Raw genomic sequence first — 19389 nt, forward strand, 5'->3', positions numbered from 1 at the left:
CCCTGAGCTCAAAACAGGGTTACTCTTATTAGACGGCTTTCTAAGGAGTGCAGAGAAAGTTCGACAGAACTCTGAACAAAGTTGCAACGTGCTTGCGAGATTTGCAAATTTGCTTTCAATATAATAAGTGTGTTTAGCAAACTTACTCCAGGAGGAAAAGGGATTTTCCTTAGTTACAGGGAAAGCGCCGGCAGTGTCTCTGCGCACGCGCACGAGAGCCCCTGCGTCTCCACGCTCGGCCCCCGCCCACCCGAGAGAGTCACGTGGCTGAGCCGTCGCTCGTGAGGCGCGACCGGGCCTTGTCATGTGACCTAGGTTCCTACTTGGTACTGGGATGGAGCCGGAAGAGGGGACGCCCTTGTGGCAGCTGCAGAAGCTTCCAGCCGAGCTGGGCCCGCAGGTGAGGAGAGAGCGGGCGGCGTGGCAGGCGGGGCCCCGGGACGCCCCGGCGTGCAGGTCTGGCCCGGTCTGATCGAGACGCGCTGGCTGGGCTCGCCCGGACTGCCCAGGGCTGGGACGGGGAAGGGGGCGTCAAGTCGGGTGCACGGCCCCCTGCTGCCCCTGGAGAGCTGAGAAGGCCGACGCTTTGGGCGCCACCTCCACGCCCCCGCTTGAAGCTGCCCCTCGAGGGGCTTTGCGAGATGACTCCTCGGCTTTGCTGGCACCTGGGTGGGGGTGGCCCGTCAGCTCCCCGGCGCGGCCCAAGACCCGCTGACTCTGGGCTGGGGAGCGGAGTCCCCACCGTAGTATTTGAAAAACTTACAACGTGGAGCCGGTGGTGTGCAGCATCTCATTTCATTCATTCGTACACCACGCACGCCGGAATGCTGCCCGTGCACCAGGCACAGTGCTAGGTGCCGGGGATAGGCTGGGGACATGGGGACGTAGAGAAGCACACCCTGCCCCCTGGAGGGCTGCACAAAACAAATTGGTAAGTACTCCCAATAACTGAGCAACTTACTTTCGGTAGGGTGGTCCAAGGTGGCCTTTCTCTCAGGAGGTGACATATACATTGAAACCTTGGGCCTGGGAAGTAACCTGGCTGTAAGGGATCTGGAAAGAGCCTCGTTCGTTTGTTCGGCCAGCTTTTCACTTAAGTGGGCCTTGTGCTGAGTGCCCAAATGGCATAAGGTAAAACAGTGAGTGAGACACAGCCCGTACTCTGCTGGAGCTTGTATCTAATAAGGAAACCAAACTGAATTATCCAGTAACCAGCTTGTGGGACAGGTAGCAACCCAGATTTGAAGGGACAAGGAGAGGCGTTCCGGAAAAGGAACGTCTCAATTTCTAGGTTGAGTTCCAGAGGACGAGTCGGACTAGACAGGCTAGAAGGGAGAGAATGCTTTAAGCAGAGGAATAGCAGCTACAAGGCTAGAAAAAGGAAACCAGCCTCTGCGGGCTTTGAGGACCTGCTCGAATTCTTGGAGGCTGAAATTCAGAGTGAGAAGCAGGGCAGGGAGACTAAGGCTAGGCAGGCGAGTAGAAAGTCAGGTGGCTCGAGTCTATATGCCACGCTTGTTATTTAGCCTTAATACCAAAGGCATTGGCAGTTTTGAGTGTGAAAAATGAAATGTGGAGGCAGTAATTGCATTTATGTAATTACTGTGGGCTGTGAAAGGAGGAGAAAACCCAGTGGTTGCTGTAAGAGGAAAATCTGACTGAGAAGTGAGACTTTCCCCCTTGAACTTTCAAGCAGAAAAATGTAGACCTGAAGGAAATTTGCCCATCCCTGAAAGAAAGCAATATATGCAGAATTAAGCTGCAGCATTAGGTCTGGGAGCGGAGGTTGTTTGTCCTCAGAAGTCAACCAATTAATACATTGTATTGTAATCAATATATAAGTATGTTTATTCCCATCTCCTCTGTCGCCCAACAATTCGGGCACTTACACAACTTCTTGACCAGTTGGCTTGACTCTGGTCTCTCTCTTATTCTGAACTCCTTCAGGGTAGATAACTTTGTTTTACATTCCCAGTTCTTCAGATTTGTGTTCTGGCTCAAGGTGGGTTCTTGATCAGTGTCCGCTGAGGGAAGGAATTAATGCATAGTGAACTCTGCTTAATCATGGGGGGCAGTTGTCTGGATTCCAAGCTTCGATGGACTGGCCTTAAGTGTAAATGATTGGCAATTCAGAGTAAGTCCCTATTGTGTTCCACTTATAATGGGTGACAGGTGGGAGTGGGGGCTTACCCTACGTAGTGTGATAGAGGCGTGTGGGGTAGACAGCCTTAAAAGCCCCTCATTTAAGACTTCTTTTTTCCTCTGTTCCATTTGTAATGGGGAAAGTGGGGGGGGGGGGAGGGGGAGGTGGAAGGGAACAAACTTAATTCTTATCAGGATCAGGAAAAACCATCTTAACTCTCCTGTGATTGTACAAGTGAGGAAACCAAAATGTCAGCAGAGAGAGTTGGAGTACCGTGCCCAAGGTTGTTAAACTAGTAAGTGGCAAAGGTGAAACATATGTTCAGATCTGTTGGTTGTGAGTCTTTGTATTAGCTTCCTGCTCCTATCGTCCTTCTACCTGCTTCTTAGTAAGGCCCATAACCTTTCTCATCATGTAGGTTGATGACGCCTAGAACCCTGCATCCAGCAAAGAATCTCTTCCTTGGGTGTCAGGCTCCTGCTTAGACACACCCCAGGTACCTCAAATTCAGTGTGTCCTTGGCTGAACTCCTTGTCTTTCCCCCTGGAACTATTCTTCCTGTGATTATAGCCTCATTTTTGGTTTGGAGCACCACTGTTTACCCAGTCACTCAGCCTAAAATTCTGAGTATCATCCCTGGTCCTTCCTCCTTTTCAGTCTCTTTTACCTCAGTACTGCCCCCATTTTGAGTGTCCTCAACTATTTAGCCGCCCGCCCTTCCCTCCCCCCATCTAATTTCTTCCTGGTAAAGAGAAGGCAAGTGGCCTTTGGTCTCACCATCTCTCTTTTCCTTTTCTCTCCTTGCATCTCCCAACTTGTTGGGAAATTTATGGAAACATAATGCAAATATGTGAACAGGTTGCTTCCCTGTTGAGACAATTAAAGTCTGGACCCTGTATACAAGGCCCTTTATGATTTGGCCTCCACTCACCTCTCCAGCCTTGTATCCTTTTTTCAAATTGAACATGTGATTGTTCACTTTATTCTTTTATGCATATGCAGTTGCTGGTGACTAGAAATGCCCTTCTTTCCCCTTAAATGGCCAAGTACTACAACAACATAATGTGGGTAGGTGATATCCTCATTTTATTCTTTTAAAAGCAGCCCTTTCTCCTCTTCTCTGTGCTTCTTTGTACTTTCTATAAATTTATAATATAGTTCCTCTCATTCTAAATTGCATTTATGTATTTATGTTTGTCTTTCTCTAATGGACTAAAGCTCTGATATGGTAGCACCTTAATCTTGTTTATCCTCAGTTTTTTCATTTGTAAAACGGGGATAATAACAAGACTTACCCCCTGTATAGGGTTGTAGTGAGGATGAACACAGTGCTTGGTACTCAGTCAGGGCTCCATATGTAGTATCCATTACAGTTATATTTGCTTTGTATTTCCATTAACTTGTTTAACAAATGGAGTGAAGTGCTCATTACCTATGTTGTACATGTGAATACAAAACATGAATGAATGAATGACTTAAAACATTTATATTCCAAAAGATAGTACTTTATCAGTTTGAGCTCTGTGTTTTGCTTTAGCGTGGGGGCAGTTTGGGATAACATGGGATATGTGTAGAGAATTTGGAATGAATTTCAAATTGAGACTGTTGGTGGATGTATGGTAAATAAAAGGTCTGTTCATAGAGGGCATTAGCCATCATTTGGAAGTGGAGTTACCAGTTGCTCATTTCTGTTCTGATATGTGTGGTGTCACGAGGGGAAGAGTCACTGCTTAAAATGAAGTGGACTATGGTCCAGGGGAAAAGATTTGGAAGACTTGTTGTTTAAAATAATTTTCCAGATTATTTGGGTTCAGATACTCTTTTAACAAGACACAAATATCCCCTGGGAAAGAAAGCCATGTTAATCATTTATCTCGAATAGTGCTGACATAGTAGGCAATCAGTTAATGTATGTTAAAGACATGGAACGTAATACCGGTAGTGGTGGGGGTGGTGGCAGTAATAGTGATAATAACAATAATGAGAAGAATGGTAACAATGGCTAGCAGTGTGTAAGGGTTTTATACATGCTAGGAATGTGCCAAGTAATTTGCATGTACTCCTTACAACAGCATAATGTAGCTAGATGATCTCCTCATTTTACACACGGAACAGGCACAGAACATCGAAATAACTTGATAAAACTAGTTAAGTAGTGGAACTAGGATTGAAACTAGACAGTTTTATTCAAAAATTCAGTCTTAGTCACTATGTTCAGTTATATATATGTTAGGATTTCTATTGCCGATACTAAGGTAGGGTACAGGGACAGGAATGTAAAAAAAGAAGATAAAGGCACTGACGACTTTCTTGGAATGGACCAAAACAAGTGAGTGTCAATGCTGTGAAAATGGAGGCAAGGGGAAATGAAATTTATAGATCTACAGTAAAAAACTTTGATCTAAAAGTCATACTTTATTATTATTATTATTATTATTATTATTGGTATAAATACAATGTCTAAGGAATCCCAAGGTGAAACTTTTATATTCATCAGCATCCTTTTAGGATTATTGGAGAAACAACAATGTGTCTATGAAATTATTTCAGCTTCTGAAGGTGGACAGAATTTTAGAAAGTCTGGGATTTTTATTGGAGCTTTAATTTTTAATTAATAAGAGTAATGTTAAAAATAGTTACATTTCAATCTTCAGCTGCTCTTGTGGGTAACATGAGCTGCTCCCAACAGCATTTGTTTCCTACAAGGAAGATAAGTCTGTTTTGTAAGTTTACTTATAATTCACTTACTTTCTTTTCTCTCTAGCTGCTTCATAAAATAATTGATGGCATTTGTGGCCGAGCTTATCCTCTCTACCAGGATTATCACAGTGTTTGGGATTCGACAGAATGGAAGAATGTTCTAGAAGATATTACCAAATTTTTCAAAGCTGTAGTTGGTAAAAATTTACCTGATGAAGAGGTAACTTCACTCCAAATTTCTATATCTCATAATAAGTAATAAGTAGTGTTAACGTTTTTCTCAAGTTGGTTTTAGGGCACTATATCATACAGGAGCCATCATCAGTAAGTATATGTTATATTAACAAAAACATCATAATTTTGAGTAGGCAAATCTGATTGTGGAAGTTCTGGTTCTCTTGTTTTGGTTGTTTATGTTTTTAGAATTGTGATACATTTAAATCATGTAGAAGAAAACCAGAAGTTAGGTAACTGATACCTAAATTCACATTATCACAATTAAACAGTTGTTAACATTTTACTTTATGTATTACAGGTTTGTGTGTTTGTTTTAGAAACAAGGTATTATAAATATACCCAAATACCACCTGGCATGCCACCCTTCCCCAAGAGATCACAACTTGTTGGTATACATGTTTTGTATTCCATGTTGTAGGAATGTTTATGTCTTTAAGCAATGTATACAATTATTTGAGCTGTTTGAATGTGTAACTTGTAAATGATAACATATGTATCCATTTGTAATTTTTTTTTATGGGATATTGTTTTAGACTTGTCAGTATTGGTAAATGTAGATCTGGTTCTTAATATTTTAATTTCTTATAGTATTTGATGATAGGATTAGCAGGACTTCTTTTTCTGGCCTCCTGATGAACCATTAGATCCTTGCCTCTTTCATTATTATGTATAGTGCTTCTACTGATATCTTGTGTGTGTCTCCTTATACACATACTGTTTACCCAAGGGATACAGGAGTGCTGATGCATAAGGGCACTTGTACCCCAATGTTTATAGCAGCACTTTCAGCAATAGCCAAATTATGGAAAGAGCCCAAATGTCCATCAACTGACGAATGGATAAAGAAGATGTGGTTTATATATATAATGGAATACTACTTGGCAAAGAGAAAGAATGAAATCTGGCCACTTGTAGCAATGTGGATGGAACTGGAGAGAGTTATGCTAAGTGAAATAAGTCAGGCAGAGAAAGACAGATACCATGTTTTCACTCACATGTGGATTCTGAGAAACTCAATGGAAGATCAGGGGGGAGGGGAAGGGGGAAAAAAAAGTTACAGAGAGGGAAGCAGTCAAACCATAAGAGACTCTTAAATACTGAGAAACTGAAGGTTGATGGGGGGTGGGGGAGAGGAGAAAGTGGGTGGTGGGCATTGAGGAGGGCACCTGTTGGGATGAGCACTGGGTGTTGTATGGAAACCAATTTGACAATAAATTTCATATTTAAAAAAAAAAAGTAAAAAAAATAGCATATTGGCCACCTTTTCTAGGATAGATATCTTGAAGTGAAATTAATGGGGTGTCCTTCCATTGAATGGCTTTTGTACCTTGGTAAAAAGTTACTTTGGCATGTTTGTGTAGGTTGCTCGCTTATAAAAAAATGTAGTTTATGTATATTCATTTTGATTTGGATGATATTCTGGGTGGGAGTTCTTTGTTAGAGCTATGTATTTTAAACATCTTCTTCCATTATGTGGCTTGCCTTTTCACTCTTAATGGTGTCTTTTTGTCAACAGAAGTTCTGAATTTAATCAAGTCCAGTTTTGTCAACATTTCTTTTGATTGTTAGTGCTATTAAAGTCCTGTTTAACAAATAATTGTGCCAAGTCATGAAGATTTTTTTGTTAGTTTTCTTGTAGAAGCTCTCACATTTATGTTACTGGTGCATTTTGAATTAATATTTGTGTGTGGGTTAAGGGTCAAGTTCGCATTTTTTCATATCAATAGCCAATTGACCCAGTACCATTTATTGAAATGACCATCCTTGCCCCATGGAATTTCTGTGCAGCCTTTGTTGTAAATCAGGTAGCTGTATATGTGTTGGTCTGTATCTGGACTCTTTATTCTACTCCATTAGTCTAGTCTATATTTCCCAATACTACATTGTCTTAATTACTGTAGAATTAAAGCTATGTTACATAGTCTTGATAATAGAAGACTTTCAATTTCATGCTTCTTCAAGATTGCTTTGGCTCTTCTAGGTCCTCTGTATTTTCACGTACATTTTAAAGTCAGTTTGTCAATTTCAACAACAACAAAAAAAAACCCTGGGATTTTGATGAATATTAGTCAACTTGGGCTGCCATAACAAAATACCATAGACTGAGTAACTTAAACAATTAAGAATTTATTTCTCACAATTCTAGAGTCTGGTAAGTTAGTCCAAAGTAAAGGTGCTGGCTGATTTGATTCCCTGTCAAGAACCCTTTTCCTGGCTGCAGACTGCCTTCTTGCTGTGTTTCTCATATAGCAAAGGGAGAGGGAAGCATTCTTTCTTAGGTTTCTTTTTATAAGGGCACTAATCCCATCATGAAGGCCCTACCCTTATGACCTATTAAACCTAATTACCTCTCAGAAGGCCCCATCTTTGAATATCATCACAGTGAAGGTTTGAATTTCAACATAAGTTTGAAGTGACATCATTTGGTTTGCAGCATGGAGATTGCACTGAATCTCTAAAATCATTTGGGAAAGAATTTATGTCTTAATATTAAATCTTCCCAATCCACGAACATGGAATAACATTCCATTTATTTGTAGTACTTCAATTTCTCTATTATTTTGCAGTTTTCAGTATAGAGATCTTGCAAATATTTTTTTAGATTTATTTTTAAGTAATTGATACTTTTGGTGTTAATTTTGTTCTCCACTTGTTTATTGCTGGTATATAGAAGCAATTTTTATATCTTTACCCCATATCCAACAATTTATTTTTATTTTTATTTTTTTTTTAATTTTTTTTTTCAACGTTTATTTATTTTTGGGACAGAGAGAGACAGAGCATGAGCGGGGGAGGGGCAGAGAGAGAGGGAGACACAGAATCGGAAACAGGCTCCAGGCTCTGAGCCATCAGCCCAGAGCCTGACGCGGGGCTCGAACTCACAGACCGCGAGATCGTGACCTGGCTGAAGTCGGACGCTTAACCGACTGCGCCACCCAGGCGCCCCCCCATATCCAACAATTTAAAAAAATTTATTTAATGGCTTATAAAACATTTTTCCGGATTTATTTCTTTTGTGTGTACAATCCTTTTCTTTTTAGATTTTAATACCCATTTTTTTCTTACCTTATTGCAGTGCCTAACACCTTTAAGACAGTGTTGAAACAAAAAGCAGTGTCTTATTCCTGATCTTAGGGATTCACAATTTTATCATTTATTGTGTTAGCTGTGTGGTTTTATAGATGTATACTATAAGATTAAAGAAGTTTCCTACAGTTCCTACTTTGCTGAGAATTGTTATCATTAATGGGTATTGAATTTTATTTAATTTTTTTCCCTAAATTTGTTATTTTTTTCTTCTTTATTTTGCTGATGTGGTGTCTTTCATTGGATATTTAAATGCTAAATTAACCTTGCATTGCCAAAATAAACACCACTTGGTCATCATGTATTATGTTTTTATGTATTTCTTGATTTGATTTGCCAATATCTTATTTAGGACTTTTGAATCTGTTTTTGAGTGATATTGGCCCATAGTTTTTCTCTTTGTAATGTCCTTGTCAGGGTGTCAAGTCTTATTCTGGTCTAATAAAATGAATTAGGAAGTATTTTTTCTCTTTTCTTATTCTCTGAAAGAGTTTATGCAAGATTGACTTTCTATCTTCCTTAGTACTGTGTTACTATGTTGTATAATTTTCAAGTATTTGGAGATTTTTTGTAATCAGTTATGATTTAATTATACCATGTTAAAAATATATATATAATTTGATTGCAGTCCTTTGAAATCTGTTGTGATTTGCTACATGTCTTGTCTTATGGTTCCTTTTGGTGAATGTTCCACATATATTTGAAAATAGTACGTTCTGTAGTTGTTGAGTATAATGTTCTGCGTGTCAATTAGGTTAAAGAAGATAGTATTTTTTTGATTCTAATCTTTATGATTGTTTTGTGTGTTTTCCTGTCAGTTACTGGGAGATGTGTTAACATTCTAATTATAAATCTAATAAATCTAATTAGACTTACCGATTTCTCTTTTTAGTTCTGCCAAGTTTTGCTACTTTATATATTTTGAAGCTCTTTTATTGGGTGCACACAAATTTATGATTGTTCTTTCTGTTGAATGGTCCTTTTGCCATTCTTTATTTCTTGTAATACTTCTTAAAGGCTACATTGTCTGATATTAATCTAGCTATGCCAGCGTTCATGGTCTTTGCTTTCATGCTACTTCATCAGTCAGTTTTTTTTTTTTTTTTTTTTTTTTAGTTTTTTTTAGTTTTTTTTTTTTAGTTTTTTTTTTAGTTTTTTTTTTTTTTTTTTTTTTACCTTTTTGTTTTGCAAAAATCTCTTGTTTGTCAGTTACACATTCTCATCGTATTCTAGGTACAGAAGTCTTTTTTTTTTTCTTTTACTATCATTTTAAAGGGATTGTGAAAGGGGAGTGGAGCTATATGTTTACGTTTTAAACAGAAAGGCCCTTTCACTTGCTTTCTGTTTATTTTCATAGATATTTCAGCAGTTGAATCAGTTGAATTCATTTCATCAAGAAGCTATCATAAAATGCTTGAAAAGTAGGAAAGAGGAAATCAAGAAGGCTCTGTTAGAAGAAATAGTTGATATTTCTTCTGCACAGCTACAGGATTTTGACTGGCAGTTAAAGGTGAGAATCTGTTTATAGGCATGTATTTTTTTATCTCATTTTTTGAATGGAAAGAAATATTTATTCTTTTTCATAATATAGATCTAAAATTTCTGTTATTTTAAGAATACAGTGTCAAAAATTACATTTTTGGGGCGCCTGGGTGGCGCAGTCGGTTAAGCGTCCGACTTCAGCCAGGTCACGATCTCGCGGTCCGTGAGTTCGAGCCCCGCGTCAGGCTCTGGGCTGATGGCTCAGAGCCTGGAGCCTGTTTCCGATTCTGTGTCTTCCTCTCTCTCTGCCCCTCCCCCGTTCATGCTCTGTCTCTCTCTGTCCCAAAAATAAATAAACGTTGAAAAAAAAATTAAAAAAAAAAAATTACATTTTTTTACATTATTTATGCATAAGTACAGTACAGACATCCAAAAATATGTAATAAAATTACATTGATAATAAATTTAATTAACTAGAGCTGTGAATCATTAAATATCTTAAATAGTGGAGTAGTATGTATTCAACGTATATTTTTGGCTAGAACTTTCTAGCCTTTATTATAGTCTTCCTGAGATTGGTAAATGTGATTCTGTCTCCAGGGGAAAATCTATGTATTATTAAAAGTTAACTTTAATGAACATTTTGAAAAAGAGACTCATGATCAATAGGATTCATAAAAAACAATTTCAGACCAACTTTCCATGCTGTATAGGATACGTAGACCTCAATAAGGAGGTTGTGTTGAAACACGTTGTGTTGAAACATATTGCGTTTCCTCATTTCAGCATGATCCTGGATAAAGTGTCTCATACTGTCTTTGTGGATAAAGTGGAGAAAAATGTGGAACGATTACATAGTTACTTGGGTCATAGCTGGATAAACAACCAAAGCCAGATGTATTTGTGTTATCCAGGGAGGAGGTCTCTGTGATTCTGGTTTTGGCCCAGTCTTTTATGAATATTATGCTTATCAAATCTAAGATACATTATATTAATATAATACAAAGTTTAAAATTATTTTGTAGCAAATTACAGCGATGGGCCAAATGAAGCACAATAAATTAAGCAGCAATAACCTAGATAGAGGATTTTTATATAAATAAAACCAACTTAATATAAAAGATATGAGAGGTAGGCCAAAAGTAATATGTATGAGAATATTTAGTTGTTTTGATTTACCAAATGTGGCTTGAGTCAGCAGTATGATGATTCAGTCTTATGTTTTGTTGATAGAAATGCAGTGTTTCAAGCAGTGGGTAGTTCTAATTCTGTTTTTATTCATTTCACTTTTTAGTTAATTTAGTTACTAATGCTTTTAGTTCTGTTTGCCAAATTTAAGAGATACTTAAACAAATTAGTGCCAAACCAGAAAAGAATGAACAGGAACTTGAAATCATGAAGGTTTTTTTCAAACATTTGGGGAAAGGAGAAAACTTAGTAGAAAAATGATAATTCTCTTTAAAGGACTAAAAATCATCTCTATGGATGAGGGACTTGATATACGCTCTGTGGCTACAGCGGCTAGGACAAAGGTTAAGGTTTAAGGTTATATAGTTTGAAATAAGACGAGTTCACATTCAACCTAAGGAAAATGTTTTAACACCTATCAGTATCTGAAGATTATTTTAACCTCTTCTTGAGGTAGCACGTTTATCATTGGTGGTATTCAAGCATAGACTGAGAAACCACTTATTGGACACACTGAAGAAGACAATTATCTATAATGTAGATCATCTTTGGTCTACATTACCATCTTCTAAATTAAAAAAAATTTTTTTTAACGTTTATTACTGAGAGACAGAGAGACACAGAGTGTGAGCAGGGGAGGGGTAGAGAGAGGGGGAGACACAGAATCTGAAGTAGGATCCAGGCTCTGAGCTGTCAGCACAGAGCCCGACGTGGGGTCGAACTCAGGAACTGTGAGATCATGACCTGAGCCGAAGTCGGTCGCCTAACCGACTGAGCCACCCAGGCGCCCCATCTTTGATACTTCTAAATCTCAGATATGATGAGCCCTGGTTTTTGAAGAGAAAACGGAGGAAGTATGTGAGGATTCAATTCTACAGTGTGTGCACGCCGAGGGTGGACTTAGAGGTTGTTCGTTAGGGAAGTAGTTCCTTACCATTCATTGCATAAGTAAATTTTTGCAAGTAGTAGCACTTCAAAGATTCACTTATTGTGGGGTTTTCTAGCGCAGATTCCAGGAAAATTTGATTTTTCCTTTGCCATCTGCCAATGAAGCCATGGCGCTTGTTTCAAAAAGTATTAGTATCATAAATATTTGGTTCTTCTGTTTCTTCTAGGATTCTCTGTAGACAGAAAATAAGAAGTAGGGAAAATGAGTGTTTTTGCTGAGTGACTCTAATTGAAAGTGGTATCTTGATAATGTGTTTAACAATAATTTGGTAGAGAATTGGCTGATTGTGAATTAAGCGTCTTAATTTCCCAGGCTTTACCAGTGTTTTTGGTTGTATCCTTGTACATGGACTTTCATCCTCTCGGTTTCTTCACACGTCTTTAAGAATTCTCAGTTTCTTGGGGCGCCTGGGTGGCTCGGTCGGTTAAGCGTCCGACTTCGGCTCAGGTCATGATCTCTCGGTCCGTGAGTTCGAGCCCCGCGTCGGGCTCTGTGCTGACCGCTCAGAGCCTGCAGCCTGTTTCAGATTCTGTGCCTCCTTCTCGCTCTGCCCCTCCCCTGTTCGTGCTCTGTCTCTTTCTGTCTCAAAAATAAATAAACATTAAAAAAAAAAAAATTAAAAAAAAAAAAAGAATTCTCAGTTTCTTGATGCATTGGACCCATTCAGTCCTTCCCGGCCATAACTCTGCACCGGATTGCTGCTTATGCTATGAAATTCGGACTGGTTGTCCTTTTTTCCCAGTCCGCATCCTCTCTATTCATCCTCCTTTCTCTTTCTGTTCTTCATGTATGTGTTGGTTTGGCGGGGGTTTCTTTGTTTCTTCCTCCTTTTCCTGTATTTGATAGCAAACAGGAGTGTTCTTGTATTGTTAATAAGCTCTGATGTATATTTAATATATTCTTTTTTTTACTACTTATTAATTACTATTTTCCTCATTTTAAACAGCTTGCACTGTCTAGTGACAAGATTGCTACGTTACAAATGCCACTTTTAAACCTTACTCTAGACGTAAAAGAAAATGGTGAAGTCAAACCATATTCTGTCGAAATGAGTAAAGAAGAGCTGCAGAATCTAATAAATTCCTTGGAAGCAGCTAATAAGGTATTTGTTTTAATTGTGCTGTGTGGTTTAAAATGTTTAAGTGTTGACTGATAGGTACCCTTAGAGCAATAGAAGAAAAACTCATAATTGACTTTTAATATTTCTTTTGTTTCTGATCTTTTATGTCAAGCACGGAAAATACCTTGTTTTTTTTAAAATTTTTTTTTCAACGTTTTTTATTTTATTTTTGGGACAGAGAGAGACAGAGCATGAACGGGGGAGGGGCAGAGAGAGAGGGAGACACAGAATCGGAAGCAGGCTCCAGGCTCCGAGCCATCAGCCCAGAGCCTGACGCGGGGCTCGAACTCACGGACCGCAAGATCGTGACCTGGCTGAAGTCGGACGCTTAACCGACTGCGCCACCCAGGCGCCCCAATACCTTGTTGATCTGTTCTGCATCTCTAGTTTTAGATATTAAAAAAATTACAACTTGTAATTTTGACTGCTTAGTTTTGAGCCTAACTTATCAATTAGTCATTTTTGATAGAATAGTAGTGCTGTTCTCACAGCTAGATTTTGTTTGCCCCAGTGCTCAGTAATGCTAAAAATAAATTTTTACCTTGGGGCTGTGATTCTAAAGAGTTTTTATGATTATAAATAGCTGTGATCCTAAAGAAAAGAGTGTCTTATTTAACTGGACAAATAAAATTGCTTTTATAATCCTCTAAGAATGAGAGACAAAATATGGCTTGTAGTTATTATGACAAAATCAGGTAGGGATAAGATATGACTAATGAATGAGTAAAAATTTTGCATTTACAAAGGGTTGGCTAAATAACAGGAACAATTCCCAGTTATTTAATGAGAAAAATACTTAAACAGTACAAACTGCTGCTGTCAGAAAATAACTGTCTTTGTATATGTATGTTCCTTTCATTATTGCTCAGCTTTTTCTGTGTGATCTGAAATCCATGATTAATGCCAGATACTCTAACCACCTTTTCTTGCCATTGACTAGCCTTCTTAGCCTTACCTCTTTTCAACTCTGCTATCCTCAGTTTTCCTCTACACTTTGCAGATGCCGATTTTAGTGCCATGATGACTGGTCCACATGCCCAGTAACCACATTGGCAGCCTGGCTTGCTTTCGTATGGGGCTGTCTGAAAGGGTGTGTGGTGCGGCCCAATGTAAATGTTAATTGATTCAGAGCCATGGACCCTGGCAGGCGTGCTCCTGTGCATTGTGCTTGCTTGTTATCAGTTCTCCAGGCCCTTCTTCAGAGATTTCAAAGCATTTCATTAAGCAGAGATTGGCATCATTTTGGAATAACCTGATTTTTTTCCCCCGACTTTGTGTTTTAAGGTGGTCCTGCAGTTGAAATAACTGGAAATGATGAATACCAACACTATCAGATTTCACTGCTACACCTGATAACGGCCGAGTGAATACTGTGTGTTCAGAAAACCTGCAATATACGGACTCTTATGCTGTGCTGAGAAAGCAACAGTGTTGAGATTGCAAAGATAAAAATTTATCAGCTTCCCTAAAGAACAGGAAATGACATGGTTGACTGGAAATGCATAAAAATGATAGATGAGAAAGCTATAATAGCAGTTTATATTTTCGTAATGGCTGTTTTGCCCCATTTATTAAATATTTGAGAAATCTTTATAGATATACAGTTTTATTGAAAGTTGAAAATAGGTTCTAAAGTAATGTAAACATACAAAGCACAAATATACTTGAATGTTGCTTAAAGGAATATATGAATAGCAAGGATGTGTATTATGGATATATATGATTAATTTGTAATATTTTAAAAAATAACTTTTAAAGAATGTATAAGCTGCATATATAACTCAGGAGATTCCATATCTTTCTTATATTTCAAAGGAAAGATTATAAAATGTAAATTTCTTAGAGAAAGAAGCTCTTCTTCAGACATGAGCAAGAAAAAATAATTAAAATTGTGTGAACAGTTTTGAGTTTATGAATTATTAAAATATTACTAGAATAGGGAAAAATGAAAATAACACTGTTACTTCTGCATTTCTGTGTCTGGGAGGGTGTGCTGTGATAAAGAGAATAGATGTCATTGTATAGTGTGTATATAACTATTCAAATATTAGCTAATATTAAATATAAGTCCATTTTTGTTATAAACCCTTAATATTGAAGTTAATAGTTTTCACTGGAAAACAAGCCATTTTTAATTTCAGTTAACTTTAAAAACAAGCATTCTGGGGCACCTGGATAGCTCAGTCAGTTAGTCATCCAGCTGTTTATTTCGGCTCAGGTCATGATCTCAGTCGGTGGGATGGAGCCCTCTGCGTTGGGCTCCATGCTAGCAGTGCGGAGCCTGCTTGGGATTCTCTCTTTTCCTTTCTCTCTGCCCCTACCTCACTCTTGCGCGCATGCGCTCTCTCTCTCTCAAAATAAATATTGAAAAACAACCCAAGCGTTCGGAACAAATAAAAAATGACATTTCATTTTTACATATGGCTTTATTTTAAAACACTGTCTACATAAAGCAGTGGCCCATAATTGATCAGAACCTGCTATCTGCAAGCTTTGTAGCTCATCAGAGCAGTTATCCTACAGATGAAGATAGGCTTAGAGAGGTTAAAAGAACATCTGTGTGTGACCTAGGCAGCGCTACTCAAAATGTGTCCCTAAACTAATGCCAGTCTGTGGACTATTTGTTACAGGTCAATGATTACATGAGGAGCTTAAGCTAGAGCGTTCATCAGCATATTGCTTTTTTCATTGAGAAACGTTAATTTTGGAAAAAAATCAGCTGAACTAAACAGTGTGCTTGGGAGGTAGGTGACTTACTTCCTGTGCAAGTTCCTTGTGTCGTTAAGGACCAGAGGCAGTTTGTAGGCTAGCACTTTAAATAGTACAGATGGTCCCTGATGTACGATCATTTGACTTAAGATTTTTTGACTTGACTGGTGCGAAAGCAATATGCATTTGGTAGAAATCATACTTTGATTTTTTTTTTTTTTTTTCATTTTGAATTTTGATTTTCTCCTGGCCTAGTAATATCCAGGACACCATTCTTTCCTGATGTTGGGCAGTGGCTGTGCTGCAGCTACCAGGGAACCATGCAGTCATGAGAATAAACAACCGATACACTGACAGCCATCCTGTACCCATATAATCATTGTTTTTCACTTTGAGTACAGTATTCAGTAAATTGCATGAGGTGTTCAACACTTTATTAAAGAATAGGCTTTGTGTTAAGATGATTTTGCCTAGCTGTAGGCTAGCATAAGTGTTCTGAGCACACTGAAGGTAGGCTAGGCTAAGTTACGATGTTTGGTAGGTGAGGTGTATTAAATGCATTTTTGCCTTATGGTATTTCCAGTTTATGGTGGGTTTTTGGGATGTAACCCCATCATAAGTTGAGGAAGATGTGTACTTATCTAAGGGCCTTCTGAATTTCAGCCGTCCATGCAGTATTTCCATTGAGAGGCAGAAAATCTTGCTCTACTTATTCCTCTCACTACCTTATTTATCACTCCATTAGTATGTTTAACTACCTTATTGAGATCTGACTGATATACTATAAACTCATTTATTTAAAGTGTACAGTCAGGTAAATTTTGACATACATACACCATGAAAGAATCACCTCTATCAAGATTGTGAACATGGCAATCCTGAAAGTTTCCTCCTATTCCTTTGTAATCCCTGCTCTTCCACTCCCCCACCCCTGCCGCAACCTCTGGTCTGCTTCCTGCCACTTGTAGAGTACTCCACACTTTCAAGAGTTTAATATCAGTGGAATCATATAGTATGTACCTTTTCTTTTAATCTGGCTTCCTTCAGTATTGGGTTCATCCATGTTGTTGCATATATCAATAGTTCACTTCTTTGTATTGTTGAGAAGTATTCAGTTGTAGAGTTTTACCATATGTTTTTATTCACGTGTTAAAGGATATTTTGGTTGTTTAAAACTTTATGTATATTACATAACACAGAATCCTGTGAACATTCTTATGTATACCTTGGTATGGATATATGCTTCCTTTAGAGTGAATACTTAGATGAATGAGATATTTCCAAAGTCTGGAAGAGTTCATTCACCTCCATTTGCTTCCTAACACATGCTTTGGTCAACCTTCATTCCAGCTACTGTAATACATGTGCAGTGGTATCTCATTGTGGTTTTAATAATTTTTATTTCTGTAATGACATGATGTTCATTGTCGCATGTGCTGTTGGCCATCTGTATATCTTCTTTGGTGAAGTGTCTGTTCAGATCTGTTGCCCATTTCTAAATTGGGTTGTTTCCTTAGTGTTGAGTTTTGGGAGTTCTTGGTAGCTTGGATACAAGTCTTTATCACATATATGCCCTGCAGGTATTTTCTCCCAAACTGTGACTCTTTTTTCTTCTCTAAATGGACCTTTTTCTTTTTTTTTTAGTTTAGTTTTAGTTCTAGATTCACATAAAAATTGGATAGAAAGATCCCATATACCCCACATCCAGTTTCCCCTGTTATTAACATATTAGTAAGTACATTTGTTATAACTAATGAACTGATGCCAATGCATTGTTATCAACTAAATTCCATAGTTTATTCAGATTTCCTGAGTTTTCACCTGATGTGCTTTTTCTGTTCTAGGATTTCATATTTAGTTGTCATGTCTCCTTAGCTTCTCTTGCTGTGATAGTTTCCCATCCTTTCTTTGTTTTTGATGACCTTTACAGTTTGAGAAGTGTGGGTGAAGTATTTTGTAGGATGGCCCTCTGTTGGAATTTAATGTTTTTCTCATGCTTAAGCTGGGGTTATGGGTTTGGGGGAGGGAAATCACAGAGGTAAAGTGCCATTTGCAACACACCATATTGAGGGTACATACTATTAACAGGATTTGTGACTTGACATTGACTTTGCTTACCTAGCTGAGGTAGTTTGTCAGGCTTCTTACTGTAAAGTTACTCTTTATTTCTATTTTTCCATATTGTACTCTTTGGAAGGAAGTCACTATGTGTGGCTCATATTTAAGAAATGGGAAGTTGTGCTCTCCCTTCCTTAGGTCAGAGCACTTACATAAACCTTTTGGAGATCTGCACAGATTTGTCTCGTATTAATTTAATCCTTTATTTATATAATATGGACTCATGGGTATTTATACTTATGGTTATAATCCAATACTATTTACTATTCAAATTGTTCCAGGTTTGGCCATTGGGAGCTCTTTCAGTTGGCTCTTTTATATTATTTCCTTAACTTTCTGGCAGTATGTTCCAGGCTCATTTTGCCTATTTCCTGCCCAGTCCTAGAATCAACCATTTCTCCCAAGAATCCCTGGTTCATTTTATTGAGGAATGGTAATAGAAATCAAGCTAGATGTGCTCATTGTTATTGGGGTATTGTTTAAGTACCCTCAGTTGACAACAAAGAAATATATGTATGTAAACTAAGCTGTGTATATATACCTATCTGTAAATATTTCTTTACATAATCAACTATATCTATATTAAGCTACACAAGTTCATCCTGATGTCTTCAACTCTAATCCATTACCACAAGGATCACATTCTCACCTGCTACCCTTCCTTATCTGTAAATTCACAGTACAGCTGTAAGAAACCTGACTCCCAGGTGCCTGGGTGGCTCAGTGAGTTAAGCGTCCGACTCTTGATTTCAGCTCAGGTCATTATCTCACAGTTTGTGAGTTCGAGCCCTGCATTGATGCTTGGAATTCTCTCCCTCTTTCTCTCCACCCCTCTTTATGCCCCCCCCCCCCAATAAATAAACACTAAAAAAAAAAAAAAAAAAAAAAGAAACCTTACTCTTACCATCCACTCTACATTTGCTTAATTGTTCAATTCTAGTGTGTTATATATATATATATATATATATAAAAAATATATATTTTAGTCTTTAGTCTTACTTCACACATTTCCAGAGTTACTTAGGTCAGTACCAGCTGCTCCCCACCCCCCCTTCAGTGAGGTGGTTTCCTACATTTGTAATACAGTTCAATCTTTTTGCCATAGTCTGCATTCCTTGCTGGGATTGCTTGACTACCTAAATGATTTTTAAATTTGCATACATTAATTTTTACTTCGTTGAATAGCTCTGTTTTGGCAAATACCTACTGTCATGAATCCACTTTACAGAATAGTTCACCCTAAAAATCCTTTGTGCTTTACTAATTCTTTCCTCCACCTTCCTCTGGACCCCACAATCAGTGATTTTTTCATAATGTGTTTATAGTTTTGCCTTTTCCAGAATGTTACATAATTAGGATCATACAATATGAGTCTCTTCAGACTGGGTTCTTGCACTTGGTAATATGCATTTAAGGTTCTTCCATGTCTTTTTGTGGCTTGACAAGTTATTTTTTTTATCCCTGAATAATATTTCATTGAGTAGATATATCAGTTTGTCCATTCACCTATTGAAGGAAATTGGTGATGCCTAGGAGTGTGATTGCTGGATCATTTTATATGACAAGTTTAACTTTGTAAGAAACTACCACATTTTTTCAAAGTGGCTATACCACTTGATATCTTTTTTCTTCTTCTTTCAATTATGGCAAAAAACA

The 19389-nt window shown here is 38.0% G+C and overlaps 1 protein-coding gene across 3 annotated transcripts; it reads left to right on the forward strand.

The window, feature by feature from the left end:
• Nucleotides 1-258: 258 nt before the first annotated feature.
• Nucleotides 259-14998, forward strand: COMMD8 (COMM domain containing 8). Of its 3 annotated transcripts, XM_086705133.1 has the most exons (7): nt 2379-2438; nt 2562-2639; nt 3146-3211; nt 4908-5063; nt 9525-9677; nt 12733-12888; nt 14191-14998. In XM_086705133.1, the coding sequence occupies exons 3-7, from the start codon at nt 3182-3184 to the stop codon at nt 14209-14211; spliced, it is 516 nt and encodes a 171-aa protein (XP_086561259.1). In that variant the 5' UTR covers nt 2379-2438; nt 2562-2639; nt 3146-3181; the 3' UTR covers nt 14212-14998. The 3 variants fall into 3 exon arrangements, with proteins under 3 accessions (XP_086561257.1, XP_086561259.1, XP_086561258.1); XM_086705132.1 differs by having other exon boundaries at nt 2379-2639; XM_086705131.1 differs by lacking the exons at nt 2379-2438; nt 2562-2639; nt 3146-3211 and adding an exon at nt 259-400.
• Nucleotides 14999-19389: the final 4391 nt, after the last annotated feature.

Source organism: Puma concolor, chromosome B1 (assembly GCF_028749965.1).
Source record: "Puma concolor isolate L17-30 chromosome B1, mPumCon1.1.hap2, whole genome shotgun sequence".
NCBI lineage: Eukaryota > Metazoa > Chordata > Mammalia > Carnivora > Felidae > Puma > Puma concolor.

Bases quoted from the DNA above. Each gene is read 5' to 3' on its own strand.
- COMMD8 (XM_086705131.1), top strand. From the start codon at position 335: ATGGAGCCGGAAGAGGGGACGCCCTTGTGGCAGCTGCAGAAGCTTCCA. The intron at 5,064-9,524 runs GTAACTTCACTC...TTATTTTCATAG, and splicing joins AAAATTTACCTGATGAAGAG to ATATTTCAGCAGTTGAATCA. The intron at 9,678-12,732 runs GTGAGAATCTGT...CATTTTAAACAG, and splicing joins ATTTTGACTGGCAGTTAAAG to CTTGCACTGTCTAGTGACAA.